We start from the raw sequence: 18,189 nt of genomic DNA, 5'->3' as shown, positions 1-18,189 counted from the left end.
AAGAGAAGCTCTGTGTTTAATCTGTTAGAAAACACCGAAATCACAGCTTTAATTTCAAAACTCAATTCAGCCTTATCTGTTGAAGCAGTGGCAACACTTTCACCTGTCTTCTTAGCTGCTGCTTAAAACTCCAGGAGTTGTGCCAGATGGAAAGCTGTATTTCTCTTTGTGGTGGATCTTTCTGGTTTTTGTTTTCGTTTTTGTTTTTTTCCAAAAAAATCTCCTAAACTATTCTTTCTGTAAGGCAGTTGATGTTTCATTATGAATTTGGTAAGAATTTATGCAGTAAATATTTTGAAGCATTCTGCTCTACAAGAAGCAGGTTAAGATAAATATCACAACATTATTTCTGTGAGTTTTGCAGCAGTGTTACTGTAAAATGATGGTTGGGATTTAATTCAAGTTAATACACATTTTGTACATCCAAGATGTGACTTAAAAATCACTGAGTACTTGGTTTCTGGTTTTTGTGGGGGAGTATTTTTAATAATCAAGAAGAGCAGAAACCAGATGACATCAGTTAACAACTAAAATACAAATCTGTGGAACATTTGTGGCATGCCAGCTGTCCAAGAAGCAACATCATCATCATTTTCTGATAAATAATACCCTCTGAGGCTTGATGTACAGCACTCGGATATACTTCTTCAAATACTTTGCTGACTGAATGATACTTCGAAAGATGTTTGAGAGTTCTCTTTCTAGAACTGTGCAGATCCAAGTCTTGCTTTGCTGACCCAGGGAGGTGTGTTAAGCAATGAAGCAATGTAAAGCTCCTTCAGCAAAGAAGGGACATTAGATTTACCAGATTTAGTTTGTCTGTTACCCTATTTAGTGTCACCTCATATCAACTCTTGTTTTAACGTGCTTTTAAATAACTTTTAGTCCCTTGAGAGATTAATGCTTGTACCCCTTAGTGCTCTTGAGAAAATAAATATTAAATGTAGTAAGATGGATTAATTTTTCATTTCACTGCTCATTGCTTTCCTTTCAGCTTCTTGCCTGATTACATCAGTGGTGATTTTGATTCCATTCAGCCTGAAGTCAAGGAGTACTACAAGGTCAAGGTAAATTAAATCTCTTCGATGAGTTTGTGTGTGGTAGAGCATTGTAGGATCCAACCCATTAGTGTCCCGGTTGGTCATTAAGTGATTCTGGCTCCATTGGTTTCTTTGAGGCTTCAGTTGTGAGGCACCTTCCAAGCTCAGATTTTGTGCTCTGCCTGGCACCCTACTAATGCTTACAGTAAACACGGGAGGTGCGGTACTGCCCGAGTCCTGCGTAGGGTGCAGTTTCATACCACCAGCTCAAGACATAGCTTGTACTTTGCTGGAGTTTATAGCAACTAGAAACTAGGGTAAAACTTCCTGAAAAATCTGTGACTTTTTTTGCTTGGTGAGATACAGAGCAATAAAGATTTATGTCCCATGATGCCCATATGGCTGGCACCCATGGACTTTCTAGAGTGAGTTTCTCTGTGTGATTTTTGCATGATACAACTTTACCTTTTTAGCAGGAAGCTGCAGATGGAGACATCTGCCTTTTTCACCACCCACTGAAGCATTGAATTACGCCCCGACTACTTCTACTTCACTACAGGAGCACCCTCCTTAATGGGTTTTTGGACAAATTCCTGTATACATTAATTTATTCCCAGTGTAGCCACTGTGTTTCTAGTGAGCAACATGAATGTAAACTTGCATTTCTTAGGTCTTAGGGCTCAAAGTTTTGCCTTTAGCTATTTGGTATTTGATGCTCCACCTGCTTGCCTGTGCTGAGCGTAGTGCTTTACCCTCGTGCCTTGGACAGCAGGTTTTGTGAATCCAGAGTTTGACTCAGAGTGCCAGCGCACCTTTGCAGTAGGCTGAACCTGCGAGAGCAGGAAGCGTTTGATCCTTGTGAACTGCAGGACTCAAAGTTCTGTGATACGTCGGCTGCTAATTTAATGTGTGAGGCTGAAATTTGCCTAAAAATCTTCCCCAATGGACTCGGGATCAAATGGTTAGAACAAAAGGTTTCAAACAGTGCAGGGAGGGCTCGAGGAGTGTGTAGGACTGGGGTTTAGTCCCTCTCTTGAGGACTGTGTGGGTTGTTCTACCTCATTTGTTTGGAAGGGAGAAGTGTGGAATGGCCGTCCATCCTGGGAGAACAGCTCAAGAAAAATGCTCGGGAAGCTTTGGGTTACAGCTGGGGAAGTGAAAATAAAATAAAAAGCTTTGGATTAATGCTGTTCATCACAGCCTGGAAATTCATGACCTGTGAGTTAATGGGGAAACTGCATGGCTCTGTTCAGCACAGACGGTGGCGTTAATGCTTATATAAACTGTGTGTTTGTAGGTAGGTGAGTCCTACTAGAGAATGCAGGTTAAGGGTGGCTGGACAGAGAGAGGGGAGGGGGAAGAGGCAGGAGGGGGAGGAATACAGTAGAATAGGGGAAGGGATAGGCAGAGCTAAACTGGTATTACACTTTTTCATGGGGATTACTCTTCTGGCCACTGCATCCCTTTTGTCAGCTCCATCGTATCTGACTTTGATGTGCAGTTTACATCTTCTCTGTGAAAGCGCAGTGAACTTTCTGCTTCATGCGGAGTTGATACACCCATGCGAGTGCTGGGCTGGTAGGCTGTAAAGAAAGCAGTGTTTCATCAGGATTGTAAAGGTGTACCGAAGGGTATAATCTAGCCTACATATTCCTTGCCTGGTGTCCTTGCACATGACTGAGGGAAACACAGTTTAAGTTTAGAATTTTAAGTTTGGGTGTACATGGTAGGAAAAAAAATTTTTGGTTTTTTTGCTTTTTTAAATTAAACTTGTGTAGTCGGAAAATTAGAATGGTAAATATGGGTGAGTATCTTAAGAAGCCTTGAGAAAATAATGTAGTAAACCACAGAATTTGGAGAGACAGGTATGCTGCTTTTCTTGTAAAGTATCTTGCCCAGTAAAGCACCCTTTGTACTCCAGGTGATTTTCAGTCACTGTCATTTGGCAATGTGCTCTGTGTTGATGACCCAAAATAGGTTAGGACTGCTTAAACAGGCTGTGAGAGAGCCTCAGGTGAGTAGATGGGTGCAGGGCCACTGGCTTGGGGAAGCATGGCGTCACGTTGGGACTTAGGGTGGCTTCCTGCGCTGTCCTTCCTCCCTCACCAAAGCACTCCCTCACCCGCCTGCAGATTGCACCCAGGGACCGGGTAAGCCATTATCAGGAGATAATATCGCTGTATTAAGCATTTCTCTTTTATGAATAGGAAAATGGAAGAACTGTAGTAGCAAAGCTTAGGCTGATGTGATGTTGCTGTTTTCAGTAAGCAAGTGGATGAGAATCCACAGTCATCCCACCTGCTAATAACTGATTGGTGTTGCCCTGCACAAAATAAAGCCCTTTTGCATGTTAGCTTTCAATATTGGTTGCCAATAACTTTGGCATTTGCATGCACCTGCAGCCTTCCCCTTCCCCAGTCTTGCTTTCAAATCGTCACCCTTGCTTGACTGGGAAGCCTGAACTATTCCTACCACACAGGATTACATGCAAGCACATACATTTGTCATGTGCTATTTTATTTCTCCATTTCAATTGCCTACGTCAGTACCAAGAATGTCATTAGTTAGCTGGGCTTCTCTGAAGTTGAACATGTTACCTTCAGGCAACAAAATATTTATTTTTCCTTTGAAATGTGCATCTAGGTAAGCATTAGGTCATCAGCACCAAATAAGAATATTCTGTCAGCATTCCTAACGTTTCTGCTCCATTTGCTGCCAAGCCACCTTTCCCATTCCACCAGGCAGCAGGCTGTCCTGCCTGAATTTTCCCCATCCCACGCAGTTGTCTTGAGCTGCTGCCAGACTCGGGTTAGTAATGACTTAGAGTGTAGCTATAGCTTTAGTTTCCAAATTCAGACTTTCTGCGGAGAGTATTTTACACTGTAGTGTAGATTTGAATTTCTTGGTGCCCCTTGGTTTTTTCCATGTGTACCTAAAATGTAATTTATCCCCAGATGTTACACAAAGGAAAGGTGACGCTTTTTGAAGGCACCTACGTGGGGTAAGTCAAAAGCTCTGCTGTCTGGCTGTAATATTGCCGTGACCTGCAAGGAAATGGGCAGGGGGTGGTGATGGTGTTTGTGTCTGCATTCCTTTGTATGTGTATAACAGAGTAATTCATTACGGCCAGCAGAAATGAGAAGCTGTCACATGCATAGAGTGAATATGAAGGAAAGTGAAACAAGCAGCAAGTGCTGAGAGGTATTCACCCTCTGCACTCCCATCTGCCTTTATCTGTGATGCACAGGGAATAGTCAAGCCAACTTTTCTGTCGCTTAAGTTTGAATGGGTTGCTGTAGATTCATGTGCCAGGTGAAGGGAAGGGCAAGCTGTGGTGGAGGAGCTGGAGGTTCCTTTGTGTAACATCTGGGGATAAGTTACATTTAGGTACACATGGAAAAAACCAAGTGGCACCAAAAAATTAACATCTACACTACAGTGTAAAATACTCTCTGCAGAAAGTCTGAATTTGGAAGCTAAAGCTATAGCTACACTCTTAAGTCATTACTAACCCTAGTCTGTCAGCAACTCAAGACAATTGCGTGGGATGGGGAAAATGTGATGATTTAATTTATACCTAGAATTAAAGTGATTATTTTTTCTTTATTTTTTTCTTTGTGTTTTTGAAGCTGAAGGTAAGTTTGTCTGTGCTTTTTAGAAACATGCTTGATAGTTCTGTTACGTATTATATTTACAATGGAGTGCCAGTGAACTTTATTACTTATTTTTTCCTTTCTTTTAATAGAAGCTACCCGTATTGACAGAAATTAATACATCATGACTATTTTTGCCTATCTGAAGATAGCACACCACTGGTTAAGGGGAGCTACTTTTTCATAGTAAAGCTTATGGACATTAATTATTGAGTTATAAAACATACTCATTTACAAGTGTTTGTCAAAGACAGCCTACTGCAGTGCTGAGTAAGAAGGGGGCGTATTAAGCTCAGTGTGTGAAACGAATTATGGTTCTGTAAGGTATTGTCTATAAGCAGTTGCATCATCATCATGAAGCAAGGACAGCTTCACGCCAGGATGTTGCTGCTAGGCTTGGAAGGTTCTCTATCTCATTTAAGTGACGATAGCAAGAACAGATATATGCCACTACAGGAAACACATCATACAGATTCCCAAAGCCAAAGGTTTTTTGCTGGAAGGAATATCTTTAAGCCAATTCCTCTGGCATTTTCAGTTGAGCAAGGATTATGTGATAAGTGTTTCCATTTTCCCTTAAGGAGGGTTATCGCCATTGTGTCAGGGAACCTTATTTAACTAAAGTTCACAAACATGAAGCGAATAAATCCATTTTTTCTCTGATAGGTGTGGCATGACATAGTTAATGAAGAGATCTAAAGGCCAAAGTGCTTTTTTTTCAGTTGTGTTGGAAAGTAATAGGCTTATGAGTGGGATGTGTAAGTGACGGCTTAGGTGTGTTAGGCTTTTGGGAGAGGATAAGTAAGCATACATCAGAGGTTATTCAGCTCTTTATTTCCTGCAGTCTTGGGTTTGCTTCTTTGGCTTGTCAAGTAGGTACTTGTAGTCTTCTATTCTTTATATTAAAAAAATCAGTATTTCCCCCATTTCTTGAAGTGTTAAGTAATGTTAAAACTGGATAACACTGCACCACAACTGGAAATGGAGTATCATGTTTAAATTTTCCTTTTTAAATCATATTGCACTGTAAAGGAACTATAAAGACTAACAAGTCAATATTCTTTATTCCATATATCTTCTGTCATTGTTAGGTATTGAGAAGAGTTTTTGTTCTTTTATTATAAATATGCATGCTCATATGATCCCATAATAATTGCAGTGGCGGTCTTTCCCTGTGTAGTCTGGAGTGCATTGGAAATGACACTGGACAAAGCAGGGACGACTTGTGATATTTCTGTCATTGCAGTTTCATCTGTTTCTTGCTTTTGCTGAATGTTTCTATTATTGAAACCTTTTAGACATTACTTTGAAGTTAAAGCAGCCATTTGTATTGTTATGCCTCAAACAAGGCTTAGTTTCTGAAGCTTTGAGACCAAAGTCATTATCTAAAATTACACCAAGTCTGTACTTCTGCCTAGAAGCAGGAGGTTGAATCCAGTGCCCTTTGAAATCTAGATTACACTATTTATTAAAAATCTAGTTTGGTTTTTCTGCTGAGCAAACTTCATGTGCTATAAAAGGCTTCTGTAGACTTAGCAGGCTCTGCTTCAGATCTGTAATTAAATGCTGTAAAGTTATTTACAAGTTCACTGTTTTTCCTATTCTCTTTTCTTTTTAAGCCACATACAGCTACTTATTTTTCCAGGCAGTTCTGCAGCTGTAGCACTTTGCCTTTCCTTTTTCTACTACACTTCCAGGGTTTAATGGTTATCAAGGCTGTAGAACTGCTTAATAGGTGTGGTGTGGGTATTGTCTTTATGTTCTGTGACGATGCTCCTATAATTAGATTTACAAAATGTATTTGTAGCATTGAAGTAGTACTTGTACATCTAATTTCTACACTTTCTTGATAAACTGTGTATTTTATTGTCATATTCCCTGCTTGCTTTCTGAGCCCAAAGTTTTGAATAACTTTAGTAATTCACATTGTTAACTGATTTCTCTCTGTTGTATTATTACAATTTAAATACTTGCAAAACCATTGAATTTTTCTGCGACTTAAAAATTAACTTTCATACCTAAATGGTTTTTTTTTTTCTGAAAGTAGTTTTTGATACAGAATGGGACTTTAAGAAGCTTAACTCATTTAAAGCAGTCTTGTTAGACTGAAAATTTTTCCAGGAAAAACACGATTCGTTTTAGGGCCTGATTCCTTTGTGAGAGGTTTTAAGGTTTCAAAAGGAGCTGTAAAATTTGTGTAGGTGGATCTGAAACACTGCTGTTGAACAGGCTACTCCTACCTGACAATCATGCCTTAAGCTTTCAAGCAACCCCTTGTTTTATGTGTCCTGCTGAAGGCATCTCTGACAACTCTAAAAAGTGCTGTGCGAATCCCAGTTCAGCTTCTGATGTGTTGAGGGTGCCCAGTGGCGCCTGGTCTTACAATCAAGTTGTAATTTTTTTTCTACTGATGTACATTCACTGAAAGAGCCTCACTGTTTTAATAAAGATAGAGGTTCATCAAGGGAAAATGATTTATAGGGCTGGGATGGTCCTGTTGTGAATAGCTCAAACTGAATAGGACTGTATATGCAGTTTGGACTGGAAGCTTTCTGTATGTCTTAGTTCTGTAATTATTCGATGGGAGCTTTCATAAAATGGTTCCAATCTTGAATAGTACATTGAAGATCTTGTCAAGATCGTGTAGCCAAGTGAGTTGTGTAGGTGGTTTGGGTTATGTGGGTTTCTTATTCATGCCAAACAAAAGCAATAGCATAATGTTCCAGAAATGTCATAAATTTGTAAGAGATCCTGTGCTCGGTGGCACTCTTGTAAAGGTGAACATGACACACAGTCACACTGGGTCAGGCCAGGGGTTCCATGCAGCCAGTGTCTGGTCTTAGCTGAGATGGTACAGAATACCATTGAAAGCATGTGTATGCACAGTGATGCTTCTTCGATACGCCTTTTCATCTCCCACTAATATATGGCTTAAAGATTTCCTAAGTCAGAGGTGGTGTCTTTGTGTTTAATCACTTCACAGATTGATTTAATTTTTTCCAAAATTAGTCTACACCTTTTCTTCAAACTATATACATGAAACTGCAAGCATCCACAGAAAAACCTTGGCAATATATTCCTCAGTTTAAGTGTTTACAGTGGAAAAAAATCTGTCTCTTGGGTGTTACTTTGGCTTTGAGCTTGATTTTTGATAGTCACATTTGATTCTCCTGAATTTTTATTTTGTGATGTGAGTGGATGAACGTCCTTTAATCACCTTCTCACTCCTGTTCTGATTCCATTGGTATGATTCTGCCCAGCATTTCTGTAGGTACGCAGGGGGCTCTGTGTGTATGTGTGCAGGCAAACCAATGGGACATTGCATACGCTGTCAAACTTCTAAAATTGTGTCCAGCCTGTACAGATGTTCTGTGCCCTGCTGAGTTAATTAATGTGCGTATAATGGCTGGGGAGTCCTGTTGAAAAGAGTCTTCCGTAAAGCAAAGGATTTCAGGACTCTGGGATTGCTCAGTGCTGTTCTTATGTGCTGATGAAAACCAGAACCAAGAGAAGTCTCTGTCCAGTTCATAATATCACTCTTACACTTTCACCAAGGTAGCAGTTTCCAGAAAGCAATATATCTGTTTAAATGCAGATGAGATTTGTGAAGAAAGAAAAAAAAAACCCAAAGCAAACAACTCCAAAACCAGCAACAGGACGAAACAAATTCAGTTATACAGCCCTGCCTCTTTTTGAGTAATGTTTGTTCTGTGTGTTATGTTTTTTGTATTATCTCCTGGAGTTGCACATCACTCTTTTTGAACCTGAAGAAACAGCTAAGTCTTGTGTTGTAGGATCATTATAGTATCCTGGAGATGTGGTGAGTTTTGAGGTCGTCTGGAGTTGCTGTGTACATTTATTAGGACATGAGTCAGGCCCAAATTTATCTAGGAGGATAGAGAATGCAATTTTGACCGAGTTCTCATTCCTTAAAAAAAAGTGCTACTCTGTTTTCCTTTGCAGTATTTTGCTGCTTGTTATGTAGCTTTGGGAGACAGGGTATAGAAATTAAGAGATCAAACTTTTATTAGAGGTGGTTTGTCTTTCTTTTGCTTAGGTTCGAGATGACAGTTTGCAGGTTATGAGGTGTTTTCTTTCTTCTCACAAGTGCCTTAGCTGATACCCAGCTGCTTGACAGTAGAATATGCAAGAAAACAGTGCACCGTATAACAAAAATGATGCTGGTGGTATTTTAGTCTTGCATCCAATTTCAGTTTAATATTATGTTGCAGTATGAGATTTATTTCTCCTTTTCATTGGTTATGGCCTGAGGAGGGGAAAGGGTAGAATCTATATTGCAATAGAAGTCTGAGTTACTTCCAAGAGTTTTAAAAAAAATTAGTCTGGTGTTAATCTCTGAAAAGAAGTCATTACTCTGGTCTGTCAGCCTGTGATGGAGAAAATAACAGAAAAGATTAAAAAAATAGAAATGTATGGAATTAACTTCATTTCCACTGCAAGGAGCAAAAAAAGGTGTTTTAAACAATGACAGCTTAATCTGGAGAAGGAAATTGAACAGAGCTGTTTTGTGATTAAGCCTCTTCACACAGAAGAGACAGCTTAAATACGGTGCTAGTGGTGGAAGACTCAGATTTTAGGTCTTTTTAGATGTAAGTGGGATTTATACATCGATCTTTTGTTTTTAGAGAATTCAAGACAAACTTGTTCCTGGCGCACAAGGCTCGGTGCCCGTGCCTACCCACTGCTAATTAGAGCCGTTTCCAGCAAAGCCCCAGAACCCCTGGTCCTGCAGCTCATCAGGTGTTGTTGCTGCAGACTCCAGTTCAGCCCATTTGCTCAGTGGGGTTTGTAAGCTCCATTCCAGTGTGGGGGAGCCCGTTAGGCAGCCAAAGCACAACTCTGGCCAACAACTGGAACACAAACCTGATCGTTAAGCAAGAAAAAGGTCCTCAAAATCCTGATGCTGTGATTTTTAAGTATTTTAAGCAGCAGCTTGGCAGCCTCTGCAAATTTGTGCATCTTGTCAAAGAGGAGTCAGGCAGTGCTCGTCTCAGCAGTGGGGTGAAGAGGTGCAGTCTGCTGCTCATTCTGAAATAGGAAGGTTTGCTGGTGGGCTGGAGAGGAGAAGGAGTGGGAGGAATGCTTCTGACATGCTTTCAGGGATCTGTAGGGAGTATTTTGGTTGAGTGCATTCCCTTGCTTTAGAAGGAGCGTGTGAACTACTCAGGATCATTCTCCCTAACCTCCAAACTCCAGAAGCAGATTCACCAAGGCCACCATAAACTTTGCTGCTTCATCTTTGACACTGCCATGAACTTAAAAAGGCACAATAAACTGGGATGCACGATCCAAGGGCTACCATGTCTTTACTTCCATAATGTTGGCCTGGTGGTGCTCACACTTCACAGGCAGCAGTGCAATTACAAAACCTCCAGGATGACAGTGCAGATGCCAGAAGGTTAGATTTGGTCTGTGTCCATGCAGGTAGGTGAGTGCTCTACAAGCCTCCAAATGGAAGAGGAAGAGGTAAAGATGTGTGTTGTTCAAGTAGAAAAGTTAAATGCTCTTGTAGCTTGCCGGTGAAACAAAGGATGAGCTAAAGCTGCCAGGTTTAAACTTGCCTGTATGAATTAACTTAATCATGGAAGTGTAAGGTTATTTGGCGTTTGATATGAACCAAAGCAGAGGTGGAGTTCAACAGAAAAATTCAGGTACAGCTTCTGGAACACAGACCCGTATTTTTCCTTACTGAATTTTGATTTGGACAAAACCATGCAAAATACCAGGTTTGGTTTTATATACCTTCACTCAGAAATACTACAAGATGGTGAAGGCTGCATTCACGTATACCAAGAGGAAATAGAACTTGAAATGTGATTTTTGAAAGAAGACTATAGAAATGCCGTTACTTGAGGGGGGGGTGGTGTGTGTGTGAAAAACATCAAGTTCTGGCAGCCTTAGTTACAGCTGGGTGGGGATAGCTCTGCTGTTTGGAATATTTCTCATACTTTCCTTTCTTGGTACCTTCTCCTTTTGTTTTTCTGTCCTGCAGTTCCTGACAAATATTCTTTTTGCATCTTGCTGTTTTCACTGTCATCAGTAAGCATTTGAAGCTCTGCTTTTCTGTTTCAGTTCTGCTGTTGTCCTTGAGTGCTCAATAGAGCCCAGCTAAGAGGGGTTGGGTGAAGGTGTGATAAGCTGACTGTGCAGCAAGCTTGGCTGAAGTTCGGTGAGTCTCAGGACCAGTGGGAGTTAAGTTTGTGTTCTGGTATGCTCTTGGATTCCTTCATTTGGAAGGAAGCTGTGGGGTGGTCTTTGATTAGAAAACAATAGAAGTTCCTTAAGCCAAACAGATTTGGAGGTGGAGGTACAATTAGAAACAGAAACAGTCCCCTTTGTGATGAAATGAGTTAAGAGAGAAAAATGAAATGTCAGGGGAAGGGAAAATGAGGAAAGTCAGAGACTCATCATAAAGTTAGAAAAAGGTAAGCATTTTGAGCAAGAAAAATAAAGGTAACATCAGCAGAGGGTAGGAAAGAGGACTGGATAGAAATAGAAAAATTTCCCTGACACATCAACAAATTAGTTCTGCTGTCATTTCTTGCAGCTGTGAAGAAGGAAGGGTGATAAGATAATACACATGCACGGAAAATGTATTTTTTTAACATAAAAGTTGGATTTTCAGTCTACTAGGAATGAGTACAGAGTTGTTTTGGTGTTTGGCGTGGGGTTTTTTTACTCTTTTCAAATGTTTTTGTTTGAAGTTAAAATAGGAAGACCTATGTTTATTCTATACTTGACCAATCTTTGATGGGAATTTCATCAGGTGAAGAACAGAAAATCGTACAAGGAGCTTAAAACATAAATAACTGCAATGGAAGGTGAAATGTGTTTACAGTAAATTTACAGGTGTTAGGACTATTCTGTCTTTATTCTGCAGCAGCTGCTGTGATATATAATGTGTCTAAGCAATGGTTAATCCAATTGAAACAACTAATGTAGTAAGTATTTACTTTGCACTTAATTGATAGTAACCCTTATAAATTACCATAAATTGCTAATTAACATTCTCAGATTTTCATTTAATGGATAAAAATGTAACCTTCAAGAGGAGCCTTCTTTTGAGAGCTGAAAAGACCTTCCTTCTTTTAAGATCAACAGCCGAACACCTTTAGGGAACAGAGTAGGGATAAAACAGTACACCTTTAGGGAACAGAGTGGGGATAACACATGGAATGTGATTGCTTATTGTGACCCAGCACCATTTTTTCCTGGCATTTAAAAGCCAGTCTTTTGGCATATCAATATGCAGGTAAAGTCTTCCTTTTGTTTTGTTCACCATCTACTGTTTCAACATCTAGTGAAATACAGCTGCCGTACTTTAGTGGTTTAGATAGTTAGTATTGTAATCACTGTTAAATTGATATTTGTAGAAAGAAATCAAAATTGGAGGCCAGCCTACAGAGCCAAACATCTCCAGACAGAACCCCAGAAGGCATGGTAATAGTTCAGTTCATCTCTTAGAGTTAATAAAGGGAAGTAACCGATGAATTTGCAGACTTTTCAGCTTATTTAAGACTGTGATAAAGGGTGAGGCTTTCAGGATTTTGAACAGGACATCTTGTTAGAGGAAACAGAGTTCATGGCATTTAGAGTGAAAATCAGTGTTTCTCCTGTGATTGTGCTCTCCTGCACAGAATACAGGACAGCCCCATGTGATGTTTTTTGTGCCAAAGCTATGCCTAAATGCCTCGCAGACCTGAAGTGCAAGTAGATGAACAGGTAGAGAAATAAAGTGATATGGGAAAGAGAGTAATTGCATTTGGTGTTTCTTGACAAATTCTTCTTGAACTTGGGTTCTGTATAACGTGAAAAATGTAGGTATGGGTTGACAGCTTACAGATGCTGTGGAATAGCTCAGAATTCCCTGTGGCAGAAGGAGAGTGTGGTGGAGCAGGAAAGAGGCACCAATGTACAATGAATGGTTAGATTTGAGAAGGATATAGTATATAAAGTTCCTTAGGTTAAAAGCCTTAGTATAAAAGGTTGCGGTGGGAGCACTATTTATTACTTTTGTGATAGAGTTTTTGTGGCAAACTCAAGATGCTTTGAAGGGTTAGGGTAAATCTGATATAGTCTGATAAGTACTGGAAAATTTTGTAAAGACGAACTGTCCCTAAATCATCTTACTGGTGTTTACACTGTCTCTCCTTCAGTTAAATTCCCTTCCAAAGAAGTTGCACAGAAGGTAGTATAAGGCGCAATGCCTTCCTATCCTGTTATCTGTCAATAACAAGTGTTATTGACAGATAACAAATGTTATTATCTGTCAATAACATCAATGTCATTTATTTCTTCCCACCGCAAGCCATCCCACTCACCTATGTATTATTTTTTTTTTCCTGCCTGCATCCAATTATTCACTAATTTAAAATGACTGCACCTAAGCCTTTTTTGCTGGGAGTTTTGTCTGAATTATGGATGAAGAGCATTACAGCTGGACCCAAAACTCTGAATTAAAACATGACAGGAGAGCCAGGCTCTGAAATTACATCCTAAAAAATGCATTAATTAAATGTATTTGTGTAATAATAAGTTGTAAAGTACACAGGCATGCTTCCTAAGTGGCCACCTGTCCTTGGAAGTGATATTGATGAGGCTGTGCAATCACAGTCATTTCAACCGCAAGTTACGTGCCTGAGTGCAGGGGGGCCGTCTCTAGTCTTTACTGATGATTCAGCGGGAGGATGTTGAGGATGTAGTCGCACAGGACTGCAGGCAAGTGTGATGGGACAGGAGGTCTCTTCCTGTTGCTGTGTCAGTGGATAACACAGTTCTTGACATCTACTTGTCAGGCACTTCTGTGAGTATCAGCTTTAGAAACCTAAAAGTGTCCTTTGCGTACCTTTCAGTGGTTAGTGAGTATCTAGTGGCTACCTTTTGTGTTACTATCACAAATTTTAAACAAACACATTTGAGAATTTCAAAACAAATTTTGAAACTGATTTGAAACTAAACACCCAGGATTAGTATTTCACTAAATTTGTACATTTTTCTTGAAAAGTAGACCTAATTAAAATGAAAAAGGTGGCACTCACTCTTCGGTTTAAATTCCTCAGTTTAGTTTAAAAGTAAATAAAGAAGGTTTTTCAAATATGAACTGCTTAAAGTTTAAGGGAAACAGGCAGAACTGGCCACATTACTAGCTGAGCATTTTGAGCTACTGTAAGATAAATAAGTTTTTGATAGGAGTCTACTGTAGAGTCAGAGATTGTTTTTATTATTATTTTATTGTAGTCATTTGACTTCAGTTCAATGCTTAGGTTTGAAAGAAGTAGAATGGTTTATTTTCTATTTCAGTGTATGAATAAAAATGAGGTATGAGATGATGAGAAGTACTATTCATAAAGTGTGGAAGGGCTTGGTGATGAGAAACGATCAATATTATCTCTAGCTACTGAGTTAAACCACGTGTGTCCCGTAAATCAGTTCACTTCTGAATGCAAAATGTGGTCAGATAAGCTTATTTATGTCTCCGTAGCATATAAGATTGCTTTATTTAGTAGAGGATAAAGACAAAACTAGGGGTTAGAGCATGGAACAGAGGGAAGTACGATATAATGTGGATTGGAGCGGTAGCTGGACAACATATGTAACCCAGCTAGAAAATTGGATAAGGTCAGCAAGGAATAACTGAAGTGCTTTGTTGACTAATGTACAAGAACCTTGGCAGCAAAACAGAACTAAAATGATTGTTATTGCTATGCAAATAGATTTTTACAGCTTTACCAGAATTATAGTGAAGTGGCAGGCAAGGATTGAATAGAAATATTACAAGGCATGCACTGATCAGGAATAGGAGGAATAAAAAAATACAGGTTAATGTGAAATAACTTTTTGTGTTTATGATGAACTACAAACAAAACCAGCTGAATTGGGCTCATGTTTTGGGGCATGAGAGGAAAAAAATGCTATCTAAATGCTAAAATCCAGGTAATACCTGACTGGTAGATGGCAGATAATTTTTTAACATACAGCCTCTGAACAAATCAGAAGTCGTGGTATTTCCAGTGTTGTTCTGGTAGACAGTAAAACATCTTCTGTTAGATTTGGGGGCCAAAAACGACTGTGGGTAGAATGATCAGAAGTTGACTTTTGGTCTTCACTCACTTTGCATATCAAAAGAAGGGCAACAGAGCTGGTGAAGGGTCTAGAGAGCAAGCCTTGGGGGGGTGGCTGGGGGAACTGGGGCTGTTCAGCCTAGAGAAAAGGAGGCGTGGGGCTGGGGGGGGGGGGGGGGGGGGGGCGGGCAGGGACGGGACGACACACACAACCTTATCACTCTACCTGAAAGGAGGCTGTGGGCAAGTGGGGGTCAATCTCTTCTCCCAAGCAACAGGTGATAGGACAAGGGGAAATGGCCTCAAGTTGTGTTTTAGATTGGGTATTAGGGAAAAAGAATTTCTTCACTGAAAGGGCTGTCAAGCACTGGAACAGCCTGCCCAAGGACATGGTTGAGTCACCATCCTTGGAGGTATTTTAAAGACGTGTAGATGTGGCACTTAGGAGCAGGTTTCGTAGTGGACTTGGCAGTCCTGGGTTAATGGTTGGACTCAGTGATCTTAAAGGTCTTTTCCAACCTGAACAATTCCATGATTCTGTGACCTGTGAACTACGAGATGAACTGAGAGTCTGTGATGTGTGTTCTTTACTTCAGTTCTGGGGTTTGTTTTACAAATCTTAAGTAATTGTATTTCAAAGGGGGAAAACCTCAAGAAATTGAGAGCAGAAGGCCCATCTGTGTAGGAGCTTACGCATTAAATGAAGAGAAGGCAGATTTCCACACATTTTGTCTTAAAGAACTTCTGTCTGGAACTGATTTGTAGGCAAAAGGTGAACAATAGAGAAGAAAGACTTCAAATATAACTGTGTGAACACGGAAAGGGAATTAAGAGTAAGTACGAAGCGTGTAAGGAGGAGGGCAGGGCAAGGGAAGAGGACTGATCAGCAAAAATATTCTTTTGAAAGTCAAAATGTGCAAGTGAGTGAGAGTGCTGCTCTGTGAGCTCCGCATGTAGCAATGGGTACTGTAGTTACCTGGAAAATGCAGAAAGGTGAAGTGGAGAAATTGAGCCACGAGGACAGCATGGTTATTGAAGATCAGCATCTTACTGCAGTCCATGGCAAAACAATACCCCTCTTAAGTTTTTGGGAAAGAGGACACCGTAGAAGTTGGGGAAAAGCACACTGGCTAATGGGAGGGAGCACGTGGAAGTGAAAATCAATGTTGTTAGCAGCCGGTGACAGCTACACGCTGGACAACAAGCCTGCTAACCCTCCTGTTAGCATCCTATTTTCGATGTAAAAGCAGGGTCAAGGAGACTCAGTTTCCAGCTGTCACAGCTCGGGCTCACAATCACGTGTGTATGAGGGCGTCTGTACTCCCTTGGCGATACAGCAGCGGCAGGAGCGAAGGTGATCCCCTGCTGAGGGAAGGGCGCACAGCCAGCGGTAGGGGCCCTTCAGTGTCACTGTAGAAGGTTTTGACGCCGCCCCTGGCACGCCACATGCAGCTCTTGATAACCCATCACCAAAAACCATGAACCTGAACCTGAACCAGACTCGAAAAATGCCTGCTAAGATGAGCCGGGGGCTCAACAGCCGGTTTTATGAGAAAGGGCTAAAAGAGTGTGTCTTGTTTAGTCTAATGAAATGAAAGTAAAATAAATATATAAAGGGGGTAAACACTAGGGTTGGATAAAATAAAAAATAATCTTGATTTAAGGTCTGCTCAAATAAAATCAAGTTACAAATTAGAAGTCTGTTGTTATCCATTGGAGGAATGAGCCTTCTGGGAGATTGTAGTTGGGGAGGAAGAAGCATAAGTGATATTAAAATGGATGCTAGGAAGTCTATAAAAAATATTTAATGACATGTTTCCAGTGGCAGCACTGGATTGAATTTGATGAGACAGGACAATCCTACCTGTCCTAGATTTTAATGAAAGTCGTTCATTGCTTTTAAAAATGTGAAATGGTAGTTGTGTGCATTTTAATTTGATTCCTATTGCCATCTGAAAGTGGTTTGATTTTAAAAAAAGGAAAACCACCAAAAACTGATCATGTGAATAAGAGGCATCATTCACCAGTTTCTAGAAAAATAAAAAGATGTCTAAAATTAATAATCTGACTAAAAGCATGTTTAGAGAGAGATGTCTGGGAGGGTAAATGTGTCATATCATTTAAGAACAACAACAAAACTGATTTCTGGGTTGAGCTGTTCATGACAATCTACTGAGAAAAAGAACCTTTCTTTTAGAAGTAGATCTTTTCTTTTTTGGATCATCAGTTTAGGTGCTTCTGTGACCTTGGTAAAACCAGCTTGACTGTAAAGAACAGAACTCAGGCATATGGTTTTCAAGTTGTAATTCTAATCATTAAACATAAACAGTGCAGGTGTTTGTTTGTTTTTGAAACCTGTTTAATCTGCAATAACAAATAGTCTAGAAGCAAAATTGCTTTTACAATCATCAGGTTATTTTTCTTCTGCATGTTTTTAATAGCCAGTTTAATGTGACCTGATGTGATTTGCATCTGTTGTGGAGAGACCATGTATTTCATTTTAATGACTGTATTGGTTAATTTGACAATTGATAGATTAAATCTTGTTAAGTAATGTAGGATGAGAATAGGCCTAATTTGAATGTTGATACCATCATTCCTTTTTCAGTACTGGAAGAATAAGTTGATTATTGCCACAAGTACTGTTGCAGGATTTTTCCCCCCAAATCTGGTAGACCTACTGGTGATTTCTAAAGAATACAGCAAAAGCTAGATTTAATAGAGCAAAAGCATATGTCCTAACTTTTTACATCAACACATATATGATTCATAGATTCAAATACTAGGTGTTGTTTTTTAAATATTCAGTGAACTAACAATGTAAAAGTGTATGCATTTTTTTTTTTATTAATTTACCTGCATTTTTTTTAACTGCTGGTATGTGCATTGTAAGACATACACTGTTTTTTTCATGGAAAATAAGAATCTTCACACTTGCAGAGCTCAAGTTCACTTGTTACTTAACTAAATTTACTAATCCAGGTGAGCGGCCACTACAGGGAATGCGTGCTGTTCAGTGGAACTTCAAACATTTCTGCCTCTGAACTACAAAAAGTGCAAACAAAATTTTCAGATCAGATCTCCTGTTTGACCTCCAGACAAACCAGCCACTGTGTTTCATGCAAATTTTAGGTAAGAAATTCAGACAATCCATCATACGGGACAGTCTACAGATACATTAATCTGATTAGTCTGTATGAGTATCCTGAAAGGGTTGTACTCGGAATGAAGTGGAGATGCATCTTTGCTGTAGACAGATGCAGATTTTTATCTGCTCTCTTGTGTTCCTGTATTAAGCAGCTTCCACACCAAATGCCCAGTTTGTGGTTATGGAGTGGGTTATAAGCCTGTAGTCATGACTGATATTTTATTGCTATTTCTTATTTATGTTGCCCTTTTGTCAGGTACTGTAGG

At 39.8% G+C, this 18,189-nt stretch overlaps 1 protein-coding gene across 7 annotated transcripts in view; it reads left to right on the top strand.

Annotated features, from left to right (window-relative positions):
* The window catches only part of TPK1 (thiamin pyrophosphokinase 1), a 313,127-nt gene that overhangs the window by 148,928 nt on the left and 146,010 nt on the right, over positions 1–18,189 (top strand). For all 7 annotated transcript variants that reach the window (XM_055708511.1, XM_055708515.1, XM_055708509.1 and 4 more), the window contains one exon: positions 995–1,067. In XM_055708511.1, coding sequence (XP_055564486.1) covers positions 995–1,067 — 73 coding nt within the window. The remainder of the gene's footprint in view (positions 1–994; positions 1,068–18,189) is intronic.

This window comes from Falco cherrug, chromosome 4, assembly GCF_023634085.1.
Source record: "Falco cherrug isolate bFalChe1 chromosome 4, bFalChe1.pri, whole genome shotgun sequence".
Classification (NCBI taxonomy): Eukaryota; Metazoa; Chordata; class Aves; order Falconiformes; family Falconidae; genus Falco; species Falco cherrug.
The sequence above is the reverse complement of the archived record's forward strand: the minus strand, read 5'-3'. Positions and strand labels throughout refer to the sequence as shown.